The 25,017-nt window shown below is 41.8% G+C and overlaps 2 protein-coding genes across 3 annotated transcripts in view; both read right to left on the bottom strand.

Annotated features, from left to right (window-relative positions):
• Positions 1 to 24: 24 nt before the first annotated feature.
• On the bottom strand, positions 25 to 9,243 carry sowahb (sosondowah ankyrin repeat domain family member B). The gene is made up of 5 exons (XM_086300068.1): positions 7,128 to 9,243; positions 4,798 to 5,034; positions 4,180 to 4,559; positions 3,808 to 3,995; positions 25 to 3,595 (listed from the first exon to the last, which is right to left on the bottom strand). The coding sequence occupies exons 1-5, from the start codon at positions 9,166 to 9,168 to the stop codon at positions 3,139 to 3,141; spliced, it is 3,303 nt and encodes a 1,100-aa protein (XP_086156194.1). The 5' UTR covers positions 9,169 to 9,243; the 3' UTR covers positions 25 to 3,138.
• Positions 9,244 to 9,612: 369 nt separating this feature from the next.
• The window catches only part of shroom3 (shroom family member 3), an 80,265-nt gene continuing 64,860 nt past the window's right edge, over positions 9,613 to 25,017 (bottom strand). For both annotated transcript variants that reach the window (XM_086300066.1, XM_086300067.1), the window contains 9 exons: positions 24,446 to 24,522; positions 21,699 to 21,784; positions 20,850 to 21,567; positions 20,513 to 20,741; positions 19,511 to 19,656; positions 16,772 to 16,871; positions 16,420 to 16,585; positions 16,010 to 16,131; positions 9,613 to 13,699 (listed from right to left, as the gene is read on the bottom strand). In XM_086300066.1, coding sequence (XP_086156192.1) covers positions 13,313 to 13,699; positions 16,010 to 16,131; positions 16,420 to 16,585; positions 16,772 to 16,871; positions 19,511 to 19,656; positions 20,513 to 20,741; positions 20,850 to 21,567; positions 21,699 to 21,784; positions 24,446 to 24,522 — 2,031 coding nt within the window. In that variant the 3' untranslated portion in view covers positions 9,613 to 13,312. The remainder of the gene's footprint in view (positions 13,700 to 16,009; positions 16,132 to 16,419; positions 16,586 to 16,771; positions 16,872 to 19,510; positions 19,657 to 20,512; positions 20,742 to 20,849; positions 21,568 to 21,698; positions 21,785 to 24,445; positions 24,523 to 25,017) is intronic.

The following is a 25,017-nucleotide window of genomic DNA, read 5'->3' as shown; positions in this document are numbered from 1 at the left end:
AATTGCCTTTACAGCTACAAGAACAGCAGCACCCTGAACCCTGACTAATATTAATTTCCTTTAAGTCCGCATAATGTGACTGTTAAGCAGGTTTCAAGTCCCCATTACAGTCATACCCACCCAAACACAACAAAAACACAACAAATCAGGATTGAACATGCCCACAAGCATGAAGAACAGTCTTGAAACACAGAAACAGAAACCCTCACACCAATGTTTCACAAACACACTCCAGCATGCGATCTGACTTGCAGAATTTATATTTAATTGCAACATTTCAGACTCGACCTTCATCAGGCCTTTCAAATATAGATACAAAAAACATATATCCAACTGTGAAACATATTTAATATTCAGTGGCATTAAAAATATAATGTGCATCTGTCAAAGTAAACAACAGACAAATTTACAAACAAAACAGTCAAATGTAATGTACCCTGGTGGTTGTGAAAGGATAATACTTGTGCTTTTACATGTTTTACACCGCCTCAACTTCAAATTCCTCCTCAGCATTTTACAAATTCTCCATCAGTTTTTTTTTTTTTAATTTCTTGAATAGTTTCTTGAGTTCCTCTGGAAGGTCTGCTAAGAAGCATTTAAAAAGGGTGTAACACAAAGTGTTTATGAGAGAAATTGTGATACTTGGTGGTGGTGCACATATAGCAAAATGTCAAAGATGTCCAGTACAAATTTTACATGTTTACTTGATAATTGTAAACTTTTTTTTCACATTTAACATTCACTCATTCATACAATCTGTTTTTTTGTAACGTTACATATTCATGATAGAAATTGGGTAAAATAATAATCAGTCTCACTTTGACAACTGATAAACTGAAAAGAAACAAAGTGGTGACATTGATTATAATTTGTCACAGTAATTAATATAAAAAAAAAAAAATAATAATAATAATTTTGTCCCCTATCCACCAGCTACAACTTCAGTTCAACTGTGACAAAAGTATAAACAAATGCAGAAAAGTGTAAATTTAGATAAAAGTACAACTTTTCAAAGCTTTTCAGGGACTGTAGGAGAGAAAGTTAGCTAATGTTAACTGTTATTGACTACTTCAGGCTAATGAATATATGAGCAAGTATTAGCCATCTGAAGCTAATGGTCGCATCAAACCCTGGGGTCAGCCAAAATTAGCTCAACTAGTAGTAGTAGTCAGCTCAAGCAAATAGTTATATCAGGCTAGCAGCTGAAGTTAGCTGACAACAGCTACTATTAGCCACCTCAAGTTAATGTCATGCTAGACTAGTATCCAAAATTAACAGACATTGAATAGCAATAACAATTTCAAGCTAATGGTCATTACTAGGCTAGTAATCAAAATGACCTGATAATAGCCAATTTTAACCTTTTCAACCAAATATAACACTAAGCTAACAGCCAAAGTTAGCTGACATTAAATAGCCTTACCCACCTCAAGCCAGTGGTCATGTTAGACTAGCATTAGCAAGTGACATTAGTAATTTAAATTGACTACCAGTAGCTATGTCAAGCCAATGGTCACCAGTCAAAATTGGCAACCACTGAAAACCAAACTGCAGATGTTGACAACAACATAACATGAAAACAGTCAAATTAAAAAGGTGGAAAAAAATAATGCAAATGTTAATTAAATGTGTAGATTATTGGCACTCAGAAAATACAAAGTTGTAAGCTAAAGGAAGAATTTGACATTTTGGTATATGTGCTTATTTTTGTTAAACATTATTATGGGTTCATATCAACAACACAAATGCATACTCCCTAGGAGGCAGTTAATTTGTGCCAATCTAATTCACAAGTTGTTTTCCGAGTGACTTTAATTCTTGATTTGTCTACAATATCTTTATGAAGTCACACTAAACACTGGTTAAAAGAAAGAGGAGGGGGGGGGGGGGGGGGGGAATCACTGAACAAACTGATGGATGATGTGTAAACAGCAGGAGGAATGTAAAACAGACATTAACAAAGCAGCGGTGTGTACTCCAAACTCTAAATAAGTATCAGTAAATGAATCACGGCTGAAACTGGAACTGTCTCTCCTGTTAGCCTGCAGCTTGTAAACGTACACCTTCTATGTTCTCCTGTCACAACTGCAAGATAATAAAGTCATGCTGAAAACCAGTCAAGCGCTCGCAGATCAGATCCCCGCTTAAACAATCGCATTCTTTAGATCATATTTCAGCTTCTTTGTGATACAATCTCTTGTTAGGCATTCAAAGTCTGCCATGGAAACTCATGATTCTCTTTATTGCAGTTGTTTGGCCTGAGCTCAAGGTTTTGGCCTTCAAAAAACTAATCTCTCTTTTGTTATAATAAGAAGTGGTGAAATATTATACGGCATATTTATCCAGTTGGAGAGGCTTCCAACAATCAACAGCAGAAAAGGACCTACAAATGAGGCTTTAAAAGCAAAGCTCACAGCTGCTGTTGAAAGAGCTGATTTATCTGTTTATAGGGTTTTATAGTTCAGAAAGGTCTTCACAGAGGAGAGAGGAGGCAGTCAAGTCCTACATACCCTGAAAATGTGCAGTTCTATATATCCACTGTGAAGAAATCCTGTTTATCCTGTTGCATATTTTCAGTTTCACTGAAAGAAAGGGCGATTATTGGTATGCCACTGCTCTTTATGTAAAACAAGATCATTCTTAAAAATGCGTGTTTAGGAACTACCAGCATTACCACCAGAGGGTGTGTTGAGTTTTTTTCTCCAAAAGAGGTTTAACCGCTCCCCAGGCAGGTATTGAGGTTTTTTCACATGATGTCATGCAGTCATTGTCATGTCATTGTGTCTATTTAATACTTGTTTCTGTGTTAAATAGCTAGATAATTAATAAGGTGGTAACATTGACTGCTACTGTGAACACTGTAAAGTTATATTAAAGTGAATTATGCAGTGGCCTAATCAGCATGGCTTGTTCTTTTAATAGTTTCTGGCAGTTTTTGCTGGTTTCAGGAAAGGAAATATTTTTCACTACTGTATGAGAATCACTGCTGGTGCCCAAGCATATGACAAAGGAACAAGTGTGACAAACAGTTAGCTGCTTCTTAATCTCTGTCTTGGTAGTTTTTAAGACCCGCGGACCAGCTAGCTGTTCTGACTATTCCATGTTGCAAGACTCTTGAAACAAGCTTAACCCTGAAGTTTAAGCTGAGGAGTTCACCTGATTTGCTTGAAATCGTATTAACGATTTGTGTTTAAGCAACGCAGCGAGTGAGGTTGCCCGTTTCACCTTCGTTCTACTCGCAATTGTCAGCGGGCTCTCTCTTGAAGCTGAGGAGGCATGGTGACGCAGGTGGCGGCTTTGCTTCTGCTGCTGCTCCCAGCTGGTGTTTGCCATCTCGACACCTTTCTTTCCTGACATAACGTCCTGCATCGGCGCTGCGAGCAAGTGGAACATTTCCAGTGGCGCGTCGAGGCTCAGGTACTGCCATGGTCTCTTACCTGCCATGTCTCTCTGCTTCACATTAGCTTGGAACTTCTTGATTAGCAACCGAATGATGTTTTTGTGACCGTGCATGACAGCAATGTGGAGAGGCGTGTGACCGCTGTTAGACCTGGCGTTTACGTCGAAGGTAAGAGAGTGCTTTTCAATTCCATACCTGAAACCGAAAATGGATGATGGATGAGTGCCATTTATCATCTATAAACAATAAACACATTAAAGATTTTATAACGCTGCTGTCAACACAAGAGAGTCATGAGTGGGTCACTGGTCTACCTTCCACTATTAAACCTGAGCAGACAAAACTAGCACTAATCCGCACAAGTACTTCAGACGTTCCTAATTATAGGTCACAAGTTTGCTGCGTACCCTAGAGTGTTGAGGACTCGGTGGTCGCCGTGTTTGGCAATCCAGTGCAGTACAGTGAAGCCTGAGATGAAGTCTTTTTTGTTGAGGAGGGACGGTTCCTCTCTGAAGAGGGTGTAGATTTCCGGCCAGTTGCCCGCCGCCGCCTTAACCAGCCAGGTATGTTCCCTCGGCTCCAAAGGAACCAGCGACTGATGACAGGAGCACATAATTTTAATTAATGAAGCCTCATCGTGTATTATATGATATGTGTGGGGCAAAAGGAGAGTATAGGTTTAATAACCTATGCTGAAAGCATGTAACCTATGAACAGGTGAACAGTAATTAATACTTGTGATTATGTTAATCACAGTTGTTAGTTTTAATAAGTCTTACATGTCGACCGTGGTTGTCACGGTGGTTGGAGGAGGGCGAGGCTTCTGTAGATAGATTCATCTTTTCTCCTTTTGGCTCGTCCAGACTGGCGAGGCTGTGGCTTCGAGGCGGCGTGGAACAGGATGATAATGAGGAGCACGACAGATTGTGGCGGAGGCTGAGCGAGGAAGAAATCCGGTGGAGGCGGCTCCTCCGAGCCTCCTCGGTTCCTCTTCCTTCCCTTGCCTCCCCCTGAAGAATCTGGTCCAGGTCGGCTCCCATGCTGAGGGACATCCTTTGTTTGGTGCTCATCCGGTTGGTGGCACCAGGGCGTTGCCGCAGGTAAGGTGAAGAGACGGAGTCATCGCTTGACACTGCGTCTTCACGATCACAGAGATCACCTTTTAGACAGAGGGAAGCGTTCAGTGTGGTATAAATCATCGATTCCCACCCAGCGATAAAGGACACCAGGCGATGGTTATGGTGCAGGTGGGAAAGTAAAGGCAAGTTTGAAAAGATGTTACTTAAAATTTTGTTCCAATTAACCAATTTGAACATGAAAAACAGGGCTGATAAAGGACAGAAACTGCTGTTTTAAATGCTTAGAAGTGAATAGGGAACTTAAACTTCGGGTCAGACCTGTGGAAAGATAAAACGGCGCCACTCGGCCCGGAGAGGATTGGTTCTCGTTGAGCTGGTCAGTGGAGCGACGTAGCGGTGACGAACGAGCTGAGGGCTCCTGCTCGTCATAGAGCTGACCGGTGGAGCGATGCCAAGGCACTATTTTAGTGTCAGCACGACTCATCATGGAGTCCGACATACCCTCTTTGGTTTGTTTGACAGTTCCCTGGATTCTGGGCACGCCTACAGGCACACCTGTTTTCACGGAAATGTTACAGAGACAAGTCAACAGCTGGATTACCACTTTTGCTTAATGAACCTCGGGCAGAGGTGCATACACAGGAAACCCAAACTAAGGACGCCAGCTTATTTAAGTACATACTGTTCATTATGTGTCAGGCATGAGTTGGACTCTATTACTGAGATGAACTTTGACGTAGCTAAAATGTATGGAGGACCAAAACTGACAAAAATCTGTCATTCATAAATATAATAAATGTAATCATTTTCTTATCAATTTGCGAAAATGTACTATTAAAAGCCCCATAAGTGTGTCTCAGGCTATAATCACTTATTTTATGTTTTAAGTTTTAAATAAATAAAAGACTGTTGGATTAAATAAATAAAGCTTTAAAAAAAATTAAGTATCACTTCTGACTATTAAGCTGATCATTTTTTTAAATTTCTTTTTAAATTTACTCTTCTCCTACCAATTGAACAGTATGGAGGACCACAACTGTCAGAATCTTAAATGGCCTAAATGAATGACTAGCTCAGGAGTCTTTACTTAATTAAAAAAAAATAAAACATCCCCTTGTGATTATGGTAAATGATATAGATCAAATATGATTTGTATAGTAACATTTTGTAACAAATAGAAGGACAATCTATCATTTTCACTTGTTTGTGTTAATATACTCTTCGGCCACTTTGTCAGGCACACTTGTTTAACTGCTTGTTAATACAAACATCTAATCAGTCAATCAAGTACAGCATGTAACATGTTTAAGCATGTAGAAACGGTAAAGTCGAGCTGTTGAAGATGAAACTGAGGATCAGAATGAGAAACAAAGGTGACTTAAGCGACTTTGAACGAGGCCGGTCTGAGTATTTCAATAACTGCTGATCTAGTGGGAGTAAATGCCTGGGTGAAAATGCCTCGTTGATACCAGAGGTGAGAGGAGAATGACCAGAGTGTTTCAAGCTGATAGGAGGGCAACAGTAAGTCAGATAACAGCATGTTACAACCCAAGTATGCAGTATGCAGACACGTCAAACCTTGAAGCAGCGGCAGAACCAGAGTCATTCCCATCAGCTAAGAAAAAAAGAAACTTCACACAGGCACACTAAAATAGGATGAAATTAGAGGGGGATATCTTCCTGGCACAGTTAGGGCTCCTTAGTACCAACTGATTTTCATTTAAACCCTATGCCCTACCTGAGCATTGCTTGCCCTTCCCTTTATCACCACAATGTTCTTATCTTCTGATGGATACTTCCAGCAGGATAATGGACCGTGTCACAAAACTCATTTTCTAATATATAACTGTACTCAAATTGCCTCACTCATCACCAGACCAATCCAACAGAGAACCTTTGGGATGCGGTGAAATCGGAAATTCACATCATGGATGTGCAACTGACAGTTCTGCAGCAACTGTGTGATGTCATCATGCCAGTGTGAACTGAAATCTCTGAGGAAAGTTTGCAGCACCTTTTTCGATCTCAGCCATTAAAAATTCAAGCAGCTCTGAAGGGTCTGGCCCAGGTGTACCTAATAAAGTGGCCGTGAGTAATTTTACAATAATAATTTCTAAAATGTAACAAACAAAAGCAAATGTATTAGGTAATGAAATAAATTAAACATCAATAAATGAATAAATACACAGATCTAGATGCTTGTTTACATACATATAAGTTTTTCATGTGTCACATAAGAGCTTGACTTTTTCATCCAGTGAAAAGTGAAAATTCATAATGTAATTAAATGCACCAAAATTAATATTAAAAATAAATAGAGGCAATAATCTATAAACTGTGACATAAGTTGATATTTCTTTATTTTATTTTGTATTGAACTTTCAGCTATATTGATTTTTAAACTGATTTAGTAGTCATTTATTTTGACATATTCATTTAATTTCATTTACTTTCTGCATTAGTTTCCACATTTCTGCCTGTGTATGACAGTGAGGAGGTTCTCCTGAGAACATTTATCGCTGACAAAGTCAGGGGGAGTCATTGAGACCGGGGAAAGAGTGATTTTGATGGGGGACCATTTTCAGTGGTGGATTAATACTGACAAGCTTCTAACCAGCTAACATTAACAAAAAGACCTGCTAGCGTACCTGCTCTGATCTGCAGATCCGAGGAGCTGCTGGTCCATCCCAATTCTCTGGTGGAGTTAGACGGCGGCCACTTGGTGCTGTGGAAGCCGCCAGCGGACGAGGGCGAGTAGATGCTGCTGTGGCTGGACGACATCAACGGTCCGTTGCTCTGATTGGTCCCTGGTTTGGGTTCCCTTGAGAGTGGTGAGTATTGGTGGCCCTGCTGGATGTTGTGGTGGAGTGCCGTCTCCAAAGGCAGGCTGCGTCTGGTGGTCTCGCCCAGTTCCAGCCTAGGGCCTGCAGTTTCCTCCCTCAAACCTAGATAGTGAGGGCTGAGCTTTTCCCCTTCAGCGCCCTGGATGTAAATCTGTGGGACAGATGAAGGTGCAGGCGTGTCTATGATGCATGGCGATGAGGAAGACATGGCCCTCACTGTGTCACCGAGCGGCACATTCAGTGGCCACGCTCCTCCTCCTGAACCTCGCCTCATGGGGACCTCCTCTACGTCATCTTCATCATAACTCACAGCAGTTTTATAGCTCTGTCTGTGCTTCAAACGCCTTTGGGTGAGCTGTGGAGGCACAGGAGGCTCCTGATGAAGACCACCTTCTGGAGGCTGGGGCCCCCTTCTGAGGGCCTCAGTACCCTGAATGTAACTCCTCTGGACTGAGGAAGGAGCAGGCGTAACCCTCCCCGGGGCACTGAGTGGAACACTAGGGGGCCGCGCTCCTGCTGCTGAACCCTTCGTCACTATGACCTCCTCTTCATCATCTTGGCTCACAGCAGTTTTGTAGCTTGGCCTGTTTCTTGCTCTTCGGTGGGCATGCTGAGGGTGAACATCCCCCTCTGGCTGCTTCCTCCCTGTGAGGACCTCAGGGCCCGGGCTGGTTTCTCTATGAGGAGATGCAGGTGTGACACCAGGAAGTGGACCAAAACCCCCTCTCAGCTCTCCCCCTTTAGATGCCTGATCTGGGGCAGGAGGTGTAGGCAGACTGGGTGTCTTTAGCTGTGGTTTCTGTGGGATGTGACTCACCGTCTGTGCTGACACTGGTCGCACAGAGTGGTCAGGTGCGCTGTGTGCCTGCTGCTGTCTCAGGTCAAAGTTGCTGTTATTCGGAATGACCCTAGTTGGACTCCGAGGGGTGAGCATTTGCCCCTCAGTACCCTGACTGTAACTCTTCTGGCCTGAAGAAGGAGCAGGCGTGACCCTCCCCGGGGCATTGAGCAGAGCGCTCGGGGGCCGCGTTCCTCCTGCTGAAATCTGCGTCACTGTGATCTCCTCCTCTTTCTCCTCTTCATCATCTTGGCTCACAGCAGTTCTGTAGCTTGGCCTGTTTCCCGCCCGTCGGGGGGCACGCTGAGCATGAACACCCACTTCTGGCTGCCTCTGCCCTGTGAGGACCTCTGACCCTGGGCTGGTTGCTCTGTGAGGAGGTGCAGGTGTGACACCAGGAGGTGGACCAAAACCCACTCTCCGCTGCCCCTGCCCCACTTTAGAAGCCTGATCGAGAGCAGGAGGCGTGGGCAGACTTGGTGTCTTCAGCTGTGGTGTCTGTGGGCTGTGACTCACTACCTGTGCTGTCACTGGTTGTATAGACTGGTGTACCTGCTGCTGCCTCAGGTTTAAATTCTCCTGCACGCTGTTGTTGTTGGTCAGGACGAGGCCAGCCACAGGTAGGATTGTTTTCGTTGCAGTTTCTCCCGACGGGGCGGGTGCAGTCGCTTCTTTCTGCTGCGGTTTCTGTCGCGGCTTGTTAGGAGCGGCAGTTTCGGCGTTCTTCCCGACCGGGACGCACGGAGGGTCGGAGGAGCCCACTTCAGCCCCCTTACCTGGGACATATCCTCTGAACTTCTTCCTGAGGATCACATGAGACACTCCGTCCAGCTGTTTGACGGTGGCCACGGAGTTGACGAACTTCTTGAAGAGCTCTCTGTTTCGGTCCTGGTCCGCATGATCCCGAATGAAGTTTTTGAAGTGCAGAACCAGGTCGGAGTTTTTCACTGTGCCTCCGCGGCTCTGGAGGAACACCAGCACCGCGTCCTGAGTGAACTCCGAGGCCATTGCGCTCCGATTAGTGCCTTATGCAGCTCCTCTCTTTCGCTCCCGCCCTGTTAGTCCCAAAGGTCAGGAGCTGTTTCTGTCAGACCAGAATAAACTCCGCCCACCCCAGGTATTTAACCGCATTCTCACCTGCTGCATCCCCGCAGGTAACCCGGATGTGTGTTGAGGATCTAAATGAAGTGAAGATGTGAGCTCCTATTTCAGGAAGCAAATGTGCAGTAAAGCCGTGATAATAATCATGTGTTTATAGCACGGCAGACAGGGAAGCGCTAAAACTTCAGCAGGTTTCTGTAAAAGGTCCGAGAGCTCGCCTGCTGCTGTTTTACATCATTTAAATATCCCGATTCTTTCTAACTTTATTTCCACTGCAGTGATGATATTCATCTATATGTGTGTGCGTGTGTGCAGGTCAACAGGATGAGAAGAAAGAGTCTGATAGTATTTACAAAAACATTTATTTAGCAAAAAAAAACTTGTTACTTTTTATTTATTGTTCTTAAGTCTTTCAGAAAACAAACATTGAATTTCATTCAACAATAAACCAGAATCTTTTCGAGATATTCTTTAGTGCCTCTGAAAATAAACAGTAATCAACAGTACAACTGGGGTTATAGAGGAGGGCATGCGGCAGTGTGTGTGTGTTGTACTGCTTGGAGAATATTTAAAAGGTGCTCTCAAAACTAAACACGTAGGCGTGGAATAAAAGTCAAAAACCCTCCACTGATCAGAAGCAAATAAATATCATATACTGCAGAAATGAAACCATTCGGAGTCTGTATGAAGGGACGGGAAGCCAAATGGTGCCTGTTATACAGCAAGGTGAGAAAAGTTTATAAACCTGATCCTCCAATGAGTCACAGAGGAACTATGGAAGCCTAGATATGACAAAAATGTATCAAACAAAGAAAAAATGTAAGGATTAAAAATAAAAAGGTCACCATTTTGCACTTGTTTCCTTTTGTACTTTACTCACCTGACAACACATTTTCTGTGTTTAAAAAAAAAATTACCTAAATTTATTTAAGTAAGAAGTCAGTGGGGTCAACTGAAACAGAATTAAAGGGACACACCACCAATTTTAAGTCAGTTTTACCACCATAATGTTTTAAATCTGAACATCTCTGTTCAGGTACGTGTGTAAACACAGCTTGAGAAATAATCTCAGTGAGTAACCAAACTCATATTTCAAATTTTTCCAGGGACGCCTGGCTTCAAAGGCCAAAAAAGTTCAGGTCCTACATCCTGACAGTTTTAGATTAACAATTAAAAAAAAAAACAGCCACCAGTTGAATTTGTGTCAAAACGTCAGCACAGGGATGTTGGATTCGATACGGGTATTTTCAGTATCAGGCAGAGAGGGAGAAAGAGCTGAGGTTAAATGACATACTACGATGCCTCCTCCACCTAAATGAGGTGTTTTATGTTATGTCCAACTGCGAGGAGGCCTGGTTCAGACCCGGGATGCACTGGAGAGATTAGATGTCTTGGCTAATAGAAGAGCTGGAGGAGGGGGCCAGGGAGAGGAGAGCTCAGACTGCTACTCCCACAGCCTGCACTCAGATAAGTGGCAGAAAACGAATGAATGGATGGATAAGAGAAGAAACTGATGCACAGGCAAATCTGGCATCTAAAGGTTTTACAGTGTGGGTCTTTCTTTTCTCTGAGAGAGCTGGACTGAAAGGAGTTTAAAAATATGTTTCTCAGTTTTCTATGAAACTGAAAGTCGTTCTGAAAGAAGGATAATTAAAATAAAATGTCATGTTACATAGTGGGAAACATATTGTTAATTTAAAGGTTTCCTGGAACTGAAAATGTTTCTATAAATGATCCGAAAGTTAGAACATTACAACCTCTCAACTGTAAAGGTTTGCTTCTTCTCAGCACCACAAAGTTAAATATCTTTGGGTTATTTTTCCGATTATTCTTTTTTAAGTTGATATCTGTTGGAAATCAGTGGATTTTAAGGTGACTACTGTAGCTGGCAACATTTCTGACATAAAAACCCCCTCCAAAGTCCAAAATTGAACCAAGATGAAATCTGGAAGAAATCTCAGCCTGTGAAAGTCTTTGGAATCGTGAAGCGTCAGACTTGATGAGAGGCATACGACAGTGTTTATGGGTCAGTGTGATTTCTGCTGCAAACAGCAGTGGGACTGCTACAAAGTGCTACAAGCTGCAGATGTGCAGACAGCAGTGGCAGTAGTTGTGTTACAGTTTAACATGACAGTGACGATTACAGTTCGTCTTCAGGATTTTTTTGCTTTCTGTCCAGTGAAACGAGATCATAGTCCCTCTGATTTTGGTGTTCATTAAGGTTAAGGTGATGTGAGAGTGAGGCAGGCTCTGTGGAAAGATGGAGAAGATGATGATCTTTTAAAGATGGTGGTGCTTTCTCTTTGGGAGATAACTGCTCACGTGCACCAGCTATCAGATAGAAAGACCTCATGGAGGAAGGTCTGAATGTTTGAGGCTCCTGAAAGTATCACCAGTCAGTTAAAGGACAATTCCAGTGTAGTAATATTTAATTTACCTCCATATGATTTATTCTTGGGCTCTACTAGAGTAGCTTTGCATAATTCACAGTTTAAAATAATCTTTATTTGTCTTATACTAGGGCAACTCTGCCTGTAACAAGTGGATTTAGCTCTTTCTCTTGCAACAACTGCAGGTGGTGGAGTTTAAGCCCATCTAAACAAAGGATAACACCCTTTACAGAGAAGCAGCTGAATGAAATCAGAATAGAAAAGCAAAGAGATTGTCCACTAGTAACTATACCATGGATGGTATATTAACTATACTAACCCTAACCTGAGTACACATAGTCTACAGGGTTTTTCATTGCTCTATTTTGTGCATTCTCCTCCTGCCCTGACCTGGAAATCAGTCTAACAGAACCATCTTGAAGAATGTCCCAGTTTCTAAAAAACATCTGGAGGTCAGAGCAGAGTGAGGATACACAAGTGTTTTATGCCTGAAAGCTCCACACTGAAGCATTCATTCATAAATCCAGCGTGTTATTTTCCTGTTCTTTCTATGTGTTTCTGCTTCAGTGTTCTTTATGTAATTGGCTATGACCCGTTTTCTGTAGCCACCGTGGTGTCACATGTTTTGAAGCTTTGATTTTTTTTTTGACTGAGCCCATAAACTCATCAGGAAAATGTTTACACAGGTCTCAGCAGTTTTAAGGCACTTGTGTGTTGACATTACTTTTTAAACCTGGAAGCTACGTCTGTCTTTTGTGTGTCTTTGTGTGTCTCGTTGTGGTTTTACTTCCACTTTTGAGATTGCCTGCCCTGCACTCATGAGTTTCACCTGTGTGTGACTGTTCCCACCTGTGCCTCAGGACTATATACATTTGAGTGTGTATAAATAGTCCTGTTTGTCTCTTCATCTACCTCGCATTACTTGCACTTCCAGCACTCCTTTTTTTGTGGATTTTTTTTGATAAGAAAATGAAGGCTTGCTGTGTAAAATACATCAGTATGAACTATATGCCACATTTCATGTGTAACGCTTTAAAGCAGCAGTGCCTCATTTTGTTCTTCCCCTTTCTTTGTGTCTCTTCCTCACTTTCTCTTTTTGGTTCTCTGGTGGAAGGAACTAAAATGCAAGAAGAAGAGGTGAGGAAGTACAAACTGAGAAATGGGTAAGAAGGATATGTGTGGGAAACACTGGGTATCCCGTCTTTATGACACCATACAGATCCCAGAGTAGAAAAACCTATGTGAAAGTGAAACTTTGGCCATGTTTAATCCATCACTGAAGCAGGATATATATAACAAGACCCCCCCCCCCCCCAAAAAAAGCAGAAGAGGTCTAAGTGTTTAAAAAAATGGAGAAAATCATCCACCATGCTGGAAATGTCCTTTGAAGGATTTGATGATAAACTTTCCTGGTAATCCTCTGACCTTAAAATCACTCAACCAGCAGAGTGTGGTTAGAAATATTGTCTAGTTGCTGGCGTTGAGGTGAACAGAGGCCTAATGTGCAGTCAGGCGTGAACAGAAAGAGGCACATTAAAGGCTTTTCTTCATGTGTGAAGTCTGCATAGTCAATTCAAAATGGGCGGAGCCTGTTTTGGGGCATCCTTCGTGTAAAGCTCCTTCAGTTTTTATGGTGCTACCTGTCCTTCGTGTTCATGATGTCACAGTGATGTCACAGTGGTAGATCTGACCACGTGGCTAGGGCTTATAATTGCAGCGGGTGGAAGCAGTGGTGGAAACAAAGAAGAGCAGGGCACGGGGCTTGCTGCGGGCCAGCCGTTGGCCTCTGCCAGCTCTGCTGGTAGGCTCTCGGCCAATCGCGTCAGCTGCTCCTCTCCCCGTCGTATGAGGTCGTCCAGGTGTCGCTGGCGGATCAGAAGGGAGGGCTTGGTGCTGACGAAGCGCCGGTAGTCTTGGAGTTGGGGTTCGCTGAGGTAACTGGACAGGATGGCGTGGACCACGCGCTGCCGCCGGTCCAGGTTCTCCTTCAGCTCTCGAGCGTCTTCGGTTTGGCGAAGGAGGAGAGAGCGCTTGTGATTAAGGGAGTCCTGAGGAAGAGGAAAACAAACACATATATCAAACACATACATCTATATATCTTCTTTGAAGGCTAGCTCTGTGGTCGGCATGAAGCTGGACACTCTGGTGACAGTGGCAGAGAAAAGGACATTAAAGAAACTGCTGGACATTATGAACAATGCTGGGCATCCTCTGCACACGGCCATAAACAACCAGAAGAGTCTGTTCAGTGACAGGTTGCTTCTCCCCAAGACAAGAACTAACAGACTTAAAAACTCCTTTGTCCCACACGCCATCAGACTGTTTAACTCCTCTCTGGAGGGGAGAGGGAGGGGAAACAGGAGGACAAAGGAGGGGGGAACAACTAAGCTGTAGTGCCTCTTCACCTCACTGTACAATACTTTTTGTAAATAGTCAACAGTGCAATAGACTCAATACTTGAAATGTGCAATTCACTTGTATTTTTATTTTTTATTCCTATTTATTCTATTTATCCCCTTTGTATATTTTATTTATATTTGTCTCTGTATTTATATATATATGTGTGTGTGTGTGTGTGTGTGTGTGTGTGTGTGTGTATATATATATATATATAACAATTCTGTAACTGTAACTTCGGTCGGTGCTGTGCTTTTTTTGGAAGTCGAATTTCCCAGAGGAACCCACCCGAGGGATTAATAAAGTTCTATCTTATCTTATCTTATCTTGTTTATATATTTCAAAATCACATGCCAATAATGCTCGTCCTCGCTCTCCTGTAGCTTGCATTTTTTCCTGTTTATTTGTTGCCTCTCCACAAGGAAGGGAGTTCTTTCTCCCTACAGTCCCCAAGTGCTTGCTCACAGTGGATCTCCTGATTATTGGGGTTTTCTTTCCAGTGTTGCAGTCTTTACCTTATCTTTACCAAATGCTTTGAGAGGACTGTTGTTATACAAAGAAATTGTCTCTAATAACTGCTGTGTTTGTGTTACCTGGGGAAATGAACTTAATGCAATAAGACATTGCGACTTAATTCTTTAAATCACTACCATGTACTTTATAACAGTGGCACTGGGTAAACAAGTGGATAGTACTTCAGCTCCCCCTTGTGGCTACAGATGGGAAAACTTCTTTCTTTTACAAAGTGTTCTTAAACGTGACTGCAAAAAAAAAAAAAAAAAGCTCATTAAAGTATTCATAAACAACCGATAAGATGTATAAAATCAACTGTTTGATCTTCTTAAAAAAACAACCACTGAACACAACTGACTGCTTTTATAACACATTTACCAGAATTGGTCTGAGTTTGAGGCCAGGGCAGCAGATAACCACGAGGTAAAAGTTAATATTTCATCTTTGAGTTGACTCAAAAGTTTAGACCTATTATGTCGTCGGGTGAGAGCAGATAAAGATACAGCAAACATTAACAGAGTCAAACATCGATTGTCTTCACTGATTCAAGCTCATTTTTTTTCCTGTGTGCTCCTTTGTTCAGAAAAAGGGGTTGAAATAAACTCTCATATATCAAAATATTTGGGACTGAAATCTTTGTTGGGACTATTTTTAATATCTGAGATGATACAGACACGGCTTAAGTCATACAGCAGAACTGCACACTATTGAGATCAGGGTTATTAAACACAATTATTCACAGACCTTCCAAAAAAATGAAGAAACTTTTTTTTATATATAATTTGGAGTGTCTTCCTTTGACTATTGAATTTGAAAGCATGCAGGTAAAGGGAAACAAATAATAAGGAAAACAGCAGGGAGGCAGATAGTGTGGTGCAAAAGTTAAAGTCCCTTTCACTGTCAGTTTTGGTCCTATAGAGGACCAAAACTGACAATATCAGGATTCTGATAAATATTTATATGTATTTAAAATAGTCAAAAATGTAAATAAATATAGAAATTAATTCATAAAATCTGGCAGAAATTTACCATCTTGTTTCAGTTTAGCTTTGTGTTACTTTTCCCATTTGCTTACTTAATTTTCTGTTTTATTTTAGTCATTTCACCTCTTCTGGAATTTATCCATATTTATTTCCCCAAATCTAATTCTCTATTATTCTTTTCACACATGCCTACATATACTTCTAATAAATCACATAACTCAGTCTGAGATGGTTTGACCCCCAAGAACCTTGATCTGGATATCAGGCACTTAGTATAAAGACACTTCAGACACTGAAGTGTCAATGTGCCAAAGACATTAAAGGTATATGGAGGAAAACTGTCACCGTATGAAGGGCAAAACTAAACCTAAAATGAATTGAATTTAGTTACTGTCCCATTTGTTTTACTGCCTGAATCACAGAACTGCAGGTGTGATGCAGGCAGGTGGACTCTGCATGTCTCACCCTCTCTTCAGCCGCTTCTTCTGGCGACAGCCCGTCTCTCTGCAGAGCGAGCAGAGATCTGTCAATCCTCGACAGCCGGCTGCACAGAGACAGCAGCAAGTTCACGATCCTCTCCAGATCACCTGCAAACAACAAACAGGTCAAAGACATTTTTCTTACCTTTTAGAAAGAACCTATTTCCTTGTCTGCAGCTCATATTACCTGCGGTGTTCCACAAGGCTCGATTTTAGGTCCTATTATATTTTTTTTATATTTGTTTATTTATTCTCCAAGGTCATTAAGCCTCTTTCCACTAAAGATAGAAATACTTACGTCTGAAACTTGGGGTCCCTTAAAGCCTATCTGCTGTGGAAGTGTAATGAAAATGACATATTTCTGCTTTTTGTCACAGCATCACTCTGATGTCATACCGATGAACACGCTGTACTTGTCCTTCTCGTTGGTTTTGAGGTGGTCCTGCACCATTGTGTCGATGCTATCCCCCAGCGCCTTGTGATGCTTCTGCTCCTCACACAGCGCCTCTTTCTCCCGCTTCAGAGCCACCACGCTGCTCCTAAGAGCTTCACACAGCTCCACCTGGTGGACAGCAGGAGAAATGTGAAAACAGTTGGCAGTTTTACCTTCTGCTGCTGGGATTTTAGGCAAATATTTAAAAATAAGACTCATTTACAGATTTATTGGTTTGTGCACCTACATTATATCTTAACACTGTTAATTATTCACATTTTAACGAGAAATTATTATTTTTATTTTTTATTTTACCTTCCTGGTGTTGAGATCCTTCTCTTCTTCATCCAGATTGGGCTCCTTCTTTTGATCTGCCGCCGTGCTCTGAGCAGGATCGCAGATGCCAGCCTGGGTCCTACAAAGATGACAATACTATTTAAAAACAGATATTTTTGATGTGACAGCCCTGTATTTTATCCATTTTAAAGCATTTGAAAGAACAGAAACACTTTTTCAAGGTCGATTTAAAAACCAGGCTGATGAAGTGGAGGCTCACATTAAAGAAAAAGCTATTTTACTGACCAGATACAGTCTGTTATGCCAGCAACACAGTACCACTAGGTGTCAGTGTTGCTGCAGGAATAAGCCTGAAGGGCTGATTAGATGGAAAATGTAAAAAAGTTGTTTTATTCCTACTTGTGGCCTTTCCATTAAAACAATATAATCAGATAAAATATGAAGAGCTCTTTTGGATCAGAGAGATGCAAGAGTTTATAAAACAGGCAAAAGAAACCCCACCTTCATCAGCTCTAGCAGTTCATCCTCTGGGTGAACTCATTAGTAATAATAATCCAGTATTAAGACACATTTTAGGTACATTTTTTGCACTGTGTCAAAGTGTATTTTCATATTGCAGATTTCTGAACTTTCTAAATGTAAATAGCGATGAACACACTCTTTGTTTCACAGAGTTTAAAAAGTCACATGCATTAGGTTCATTTTTCTACCTGTATGACCATCCTGGTTATTAAATAACATTAAAAGGCACATGCAGTCCCTCAGTTTGGTAAAACTGCACCAATATGGAAATGCCAGATTCCAGACAGCAGGAATGAAGAAGTTCCTTTTCCTCTGATGAAATCAGGCTAGGGAGGGGCAGCCCTGCCCCAAGTGGTTGGGGGTAAGTGGGTGACTATCGATTTGTAAGTCATAGCACACCACTATACAACTCATTTTGAGTTTTTTGGGCGTCCTTTCAAGTCCACTAAAAGTATAAAAAAAAACAGCTGCTTGGTTTTCTTAGTTGTGAAATCCCTTTTAAACCTTGCACTTAACTCACTGTCCTTTTTAAAAATATATATTTTTAGCCCCTATACATACCATCCCATTCAGGTAATGATGTTTAAGAAATTCTCATGTAGGTTGACAACGCTGTCCAAACTGTGCTGCTCTTAATCAGGTTTGTCTGGTCTCACCTGTCTGACTTTGACACTCAGTCAGCAAAGGAAGCTGATTTTGAACCCGCAGGTTACCTCATCCACTCGAGCAGGGTTAAAGACCTCGAGAAATCGAAATAAATTCGATGCCGGGTTCACTCATGACCCCTAAGAGTACTTCACAAGGAGTGTGGCAGCAGAGAAAATCAAAGAGGTTCAAAAGCACAACCTCTACAATAACGGCTGTTTGTCTTCTCATTCTTTCTGTGAACAACGCGTTCGCCAGCGAACCAAAACACACTTGAGATGTCACTGACATCACAGGCTGTGACTTGCAGGGACAGCTGAGGCTCCCAATGTTCCTCCTTTGCTTTGACAGCAGCAGATAAGAGGAAGGAGGCTGTCAGCATACACAGCAAGGGTGATAAATGCTGGTTTACAGGAAGTCCATTACCCCCAAAAATGTTCGTGTCGTGCTTCAGTCCCATAAAAGTCACTCTGTGCAATTTTGCTCTTGAGGCTAAATAAACAGAGTCATTGTGGAGGCCTTTAGTTTTGCCTTACATAAAGCACTTTAAACAGCATCACCAGACTGTTTAGTGCACTCCAGTCTTGTAATTATCCAACTGTTTGGAACCAACTATCTTTGATTGTAAGCCTTTGTTTGTTCTGTGTAAGTGGATGTATCAGAGTGGGAATGATTCTGAGTGAATCTGCCGACACAATAAACAAACTAGAAAGGTTACACCAGCGCGCTGTACTATGAAGCAAGTTCTACATACCCATTTTCATAATTGGCTTAACATACACCGATATTGGGCTAAGTGGTCACATGAAGTTGGTTATCAACTTTATATGCCAACCCAGTCTTTCTTAATCTAGCTAGGAGCCCATTCACGTGAATAGATGATTTGACAGCATGTGACCAATCAAAGACATGGTTATTAAAGACATTATAAAAACTCAAAGCACTTAGAGTGTGCTGTCATTATGCAGATGTGCACAGATCCTGAAGTAGAAAGCCTGAGTAAATAAAATAAATAAAGAGAACAAGCAACATTGTGAGATCCATTATGAATCAGATTTTTAGGTTTTGTCAAACCAGCTAATGCAACAAAAGCTTACATATGTGGGACCCTCTCAATATTCAGAAATAAGAAATCCATTGTTGGTTTATGATAAAACTCAGTTGAATGACCTCAAGGACGAGTCTTGAGTCATGTTAGCTGAGAAGTGTGACTTTTGTATCAAAGAGGGAGGCAGCTGTTGTGTCTGGAAAGTGCCTTAAACCTGCATTCTTTTAGATGACCAGCAGGGGGCAGCTACTCTGCCTGTCAGATTATATAGACATCTCTTAGAAATTGAGCCTCCTTCTCCTTTGATCTATGACCTCAGTAAACACTTTCCTGATGAGTTTATGGCCTTGATAGGTAGTTTCAAGTCTAATTTAATAGAGTTTGGTTTTCTTTTTGTACACTTGGGTCCAATTTAGAGTCAAATAGATGATAAAGCAGGCTTTGCTTTAGGGCGCGACCGCCCTCAACCCTGATTCTGTACAAACTCACTCCCCAAAAGAACAAATTAGAAAATGCAGCCAGAAATAAAAGGGTTTGCTTACCTGTCACCCTCTTGGCTGCTGCCTCTGTGGGTCCATTGTGATTTCCCAATCAGTTTGCTGTTTGGAAAGATCTCCTCCAATAGCTCTATAGTGGATTTACCTCCCCACGTGTCCAAGAGGGGCGCTAGAGAGGGGTCCTGCAACACCTGGAAAAAAGAAAAGAATAAAAACTAAGCACAAAAAGAAAGGTAGTCAAAATTAAACAATTTCTTGTAGTTCAAAATCAGTCATAGCATTGCACTGGAAAAGAGGGGAAAGGAGTTGCAGTTGAAGACCATAAACAGTGCAGTGAACTCCAGACCCAGGAATAAATACTGGCTGTACCTTTTTACACTGAAGAGAAACATTTTCTGACAAAGACAAACTTAGATGTATTGTTGAATTTTTTGCACTTGTGTTTCTTATATAAAAAATCTCAGAGATTAAAAGTGTAGTTAAATTTCTTTACACTGACAAAAAGGGGAGTTAAACAGCTCTGGCCCACTTAAGATCAAAGTGCACTCTATGTGGGCCATAATGTGAAATGAGTTGGACATCCCCACTCTAACCCTTTAGAGAAAAGTGAAGAGGACTTGTGTGTGTGTTGGTTAGAAAGATTATTTTCTTTGTCTTGTGATTGCCATTGTAGAACAATTTAAAAACAGAGTCATATTCCGCTTGCCTAGGGTTAGGTTTGAGGTTGTCACTGATGCTATTAAGTTATGCAACTTTTTACATTTGTAAAACCCTTTTTATCAGGTAAAGCTACCACATCACAAGCCTGCCAAAACTATTCCATGTCATTTGGGAGGCTAGGTTGGTATCTTTGAAGAAAAGTCAAACAGTTCCTAGTAAATGTCCAATTGTATATTTACTTGAAATCTCATCCCTATTAAAAAATGGGAACTCTTGAAGTAGATTTCCCCTGTTCTCTGTCTGCTAAGCCCCAAATATCTGATGATTCCTCCACACACAAAGTCCCGAGACTCTCCAGCAAGATACAAATTGACTTCAGACACTCACCAACTGCTGAGCCAGAGCCTCCACTCTCAGCTCTTCAGATGTCTTCTCCCTTTTGGGCAGCGGCTGGTACTCAAGGCTTAGGTTGTCCTCTGTGGTGGCAGATGTGGTGGTTGGAGTGATGGTGGAGGGTTGCATTGAAGGAAGTTGACTGGGCACAGAAGAAGAGCTGACTGGTAAAAACTGGGGGGAAGACTTTCTTGTGGAAATGGTGGAGAACTCCGAAGTGGAACTAAAGTTGGAGAAATGGGAAAATTAACGGAAGAAGAAAATAATTTTTAAAAATCAAAACAACAGTAATGACATTTCAAATAAAACACACAGATATTGTAAAACAAACCTTCCCACTGTCTCCTCCTTAGCCTCCAGCTCCAGCTCCACAGGAGGAGGTGGAGGAGGGAAATCCTCAGTGATGTTTGTCTCCCTGATTGGAGGAGAAAAAGGTGGAGAAGGAGGTGGTGCAGGATTTTGGAGGAAGACCTCATCATAGTCCTCCAGTGGTGTGCCTGTGGAAGTTTTGGGAGGTTGCTGTTGGCTGACGGAGCCAAAGAGGCTGGTCTCTGAGATTCGCAGTGAGGACAGGTGGACAGTCGGATGGGAGAACGGCAGAGGAGAGGATGTGCTGCTTCCGCTACCCTTCCTTTTAGGTGAGGTTGGTGTCACTGGGGAAACTGGTTTTACATTTTCTTCAGAAAGTCCGCCTCTTATCTCTAAACTGGAGGCTCTGCCTCTGTAAGTGTGCTTTGCGGTGTCCTGTAACAGGGTGGCGTCACTCAAACTGTGTCTACTCTGTTTTTCACGTTCAACACCAGAAATGTTACTTTCTTCACCACTGCCTACGCTCACTTGCTGGATGCCAGGGAAAGTGATGCCATCCAGATTGGCCTGGCTCAACCTCTCGCTTGATTGCCACTCATCGCTGCCTCTTTCCTGAGTCCTGGGTGTTGACAATGGGTAGGGCAGGCCAACAGAGGCTGCCAAGGTGGAGGTGCTTTGGGCACGCTGGCGCTCGCTGTTCCTCTGCCGTTCCTTACGAATGACCGGTGTTTGGGAGAAGCCTGGGATTTAAAAACAAGGAGGCTAGTGAGTTAAATTCAGTGAATCCTGGAGTGTGTCATAATTGAATAATAATTAAAAAGGCTGCAAATTTCACACTTTTTAATGTTGTTTTTTTTTTAATTTCACTCACCTGTAGAGGGTCCTATGGGCTGGGAGGTGTTCATGCTGTTCTGGGATGGAGAGATGAAGCCTTCTGGTACATGGACGTTTGCAGGTCTTAAAGGAAAACATGAAGAAAAGAATAAAGAAAGTGAGGAAAACAGTGGTACTGAAAATATATCTACAACTAAGCACATTTTGTTGGTTTAAAATTTGGACAGCAATGGGATATCTTATTATCTGACAATAAGTGGCTCCTGGTTAGCGTTCAGCTCTAGTAGGTCAACTGACCGTCATCGATTCCGTTCATTATAGAAAGAATTTCTAGGTATAGCCCGGAGCTTCCGGTTCAGTGGCCTCAGGATAATATATTTGCTTTTCGTGTATATATTGGAACCTGCGGATGTTGAGCGCGGATACAGAAGGCAGAAATGAGTTTCATCTGAAGGGTGTTTCGGACCACTGTTAGATAGGAAGAGAAGCGCAGTCATTTGGGAGGGATTCCAACTAAAGATGCTTCTACTTCACATCAAAAGGAATTGGTGATGTGGTTCAGCATCTCACTACAATGCTTTCTTGACTCCTCCTACATGGGATGGAGGACCCTACAGAAGAGCGAGGCAAACGTGAGAGACTATGTTTCTTGCCTGGGTGGGGAATGCCTTGGTGTTGAACTGGAGGAGGTGGGTCAGGAGAGGGAGGTCTAAGTAACTCTGACTGCAGAAGTCTGGGTCGCAGAGGCAGACTCTGCGACCCAGACACAGGTAAGTGGTAGAAAAGCATTGCATGGATGATCTCATGATTTAATTATTATTTTATCATTTTATGTCATTCCTATTCCCCAGAGAGTAAACCATAGATTATTATGAAAACTGGATGCCAAACTCACTGATGTTGGATTCACGGAATTTGCATTAGTGGGTTTTTTAATTTGACAAAACTTCTTGCAGACATAAAGTAATCGACTTTAATTAAAGTTCCAGGTCGACTGAAGACCATTAGAGAAAATTCTTCTCGGTCTGCAGTGGTTTATAGCTGCAACATTGTTTCTGGCAGCTGGTCAGAGTATTGACTTGTGTGTGTTTCATGTTTTCTTAAAGCATGTATGTGGGTATGTGATCAGGATGCCTCTTGGGCGTCTTCAATTGGAGGTTTTCCAGGCACTTTTAACTGGTAGGAGAGTCCTGGCTTAGACTGAGAACATGCTGGAGAGACTATAGATCACACTGGCCTAAAAATGCCTCGAGTTGACCTGAAATAACTCGCTTAGCTGGCTGGAACTGTGACCCCAGATAACCACAAGACAAATGGATGGAAACTAGTACTGCTGCTTTAGGAGACGTTACTGGCTGTCAATCCATAAAGTAATATAAAATATATGCAAAGTGTTGTTTTCAGGTTTAAATAAAGTGCTATTGACCTTTAGTTGTTCCTAACATCCAGTGTCCTAACTGTGATCTAAACTACTTTTGATCTTATCAGCTGTTTGTGCTCAGTTATCTGGATTTCTGCCCTCGTGTTCCTGGTTATATCCAGACACCAGACTGATCTGTGTAAACACACACTCAGAATTCCTCAGATTGACTTTTCACCTTCACATTTTAAGGGCAAACATATTTAAATGTCTGTAACTAATAAATCCCTGCAGACAAGAGTTGGTATTCTGTTTATTTTTCCCTCTCAGTGCCAGGGAGTTTTTCCTGCTTCTTAAAAACTCCTCATTCCTCCCTTATTTAACTCCTTCTTCTCTTTCTTTCTCCACCCTGAACTCCGAGAAGGCCAATCTTCTGCCTCATTTTGTAACTTTATACCCTTTCTTCCCTCCTCTCAACTTTAAATACTATACCTCCCCTTGCCTGTTCTCATTTCATACAACAGATACTCCCTTCTTTTTCTCTAAAAGCTTTTCAGAAAGCTGCCTGGAGTTTCATTTCTAAAGAACAGAAGAAGTAAAGCTGTAAAACCTTCTTACACCCTCCTTCCTCTTTTTTTTTAAACTTTTACTGGTTCTCAGTTGCTCCTCTTCTTTCCTTCTTACCACCACCTTCCGTATTCATCCTTTTCAACTCTTGCATGTCATCTGTTCCTCCTTTCACCCATATCTCCTTTCACCTTCTCCTTTAGCTCTGTGTCTCCTTTAGCTGTTGCCCCTGTGCCTCCATCACCCCCAATCCCTTATATCCTTTATATCCAGTCCTCCTTTCCTTCTTTCTCCCCCTAAATGTGTCCTTCTCTCCGTGATGCCAACAGCTGGGCACAAGATGATTTTAAAATAGCAAAGAGCCTAAAGCAAGCACAGTCTGAGAGTCCACAGCCTTTTATGGAAGAGAGCTAAAATACCGCATTCAGCAATGAACCTGAATTCCCACGATCCCTCAGTCCTTAGTCACATTTTAAACCTTATCTACTAAACTGAACGAATCGCCAGAGAAAAGGCTCTGCAGAGAGACGTTCAGGATCTTAACTTTTGTTGATTATGCATCGATGAAGACTGATTAAACTTTCAGACACTTCAAATAGCAGAATTCTTGTCTTAGCAGAATTCTTTTTACTCATTTACAAGCAAAGTTAGGTTATTATGCTTTTGTTTTACTGATTGTCTGACCCACTTGAGCTCACACTGGGCTGTATGAGGACCAAGAAATCACTTGCACGGTGCTGTACTTGTAAATAAAGTTATGGATCCTTGATGGTCATATGACAGGAAGATAGTAATGAAGGACCAGAAGAACCCACCAGGTGAAACCCAGACATGGTGGTCATAGAAACGCGGCGTACCTGTCGGCAGCCAGAGCACAGCGTTCATGTTCCGAGATGAAGACGCCAAACATCCGGACATCATCTGGAAGGAAGTCCTGAAACACAAAGAGAGAAAGTGGAATAATCAATTTCTTGTAGTTTCATACATATTAATGTATGTATGTTTAGCCAAATCAAAGCTTATAACCTCTAAAAACCCTTGGCACATTAAGGTCAAGTACAAGAAGTCAGTTTTACTTCTTGATATCCAAGGAGTCACTGGCACCTTAATGTCAAAATAACCTTTTATATATTATAGATTTTTCCACTTTTAGGGTCACCCAAATGGAAATATTTGAAAACAGAGAATGCAAAAGCAAAAATGAAATTTTCTAGTTTCTATGTGGGTAAAACCTAACCTTAAAGCAGGCCCCTGGTGACCTGGTGGAACTTAAGACATTAAAATTCCAGAAGATGCTTTCTGCAATTTCTTTCTATGATTATCCAGGTTTAGATGCAGATGGAGATGATAAATTAAAGGGTTCTGCCTTGATCTGGTTGCTGAATAATAATAATAATAATAATAATAATAAACTTGTGGCATGGTCTGC

The sequence above is a fragment of the Aulonocara sp. 'chitande type north' Nkhata Bay genome, linkage group LG7 (assembly GCF_057382095.1).
Source record: "Aulonocara sp. 'chitande type north' Nkhata Bay isolate Kocher_YH1m ecotype deep benthic linkage group LG7, A_spYH_male_GT1.1, whole genome shotgun sequence".
Taxonomy (NCBI): Eukaryota; Metazoa; Chordata; class Actinopteri; order Cichliformes; family Cichlidae; genus Aulonocara; species Aulonocara sp. 'chitande type north' Nkhata Bay.
The sequence above is the reverse complement of the archived record's forward strand: the minus strand, read 5'-3'. Positions and strand labels throughout refer to the sequence as shown.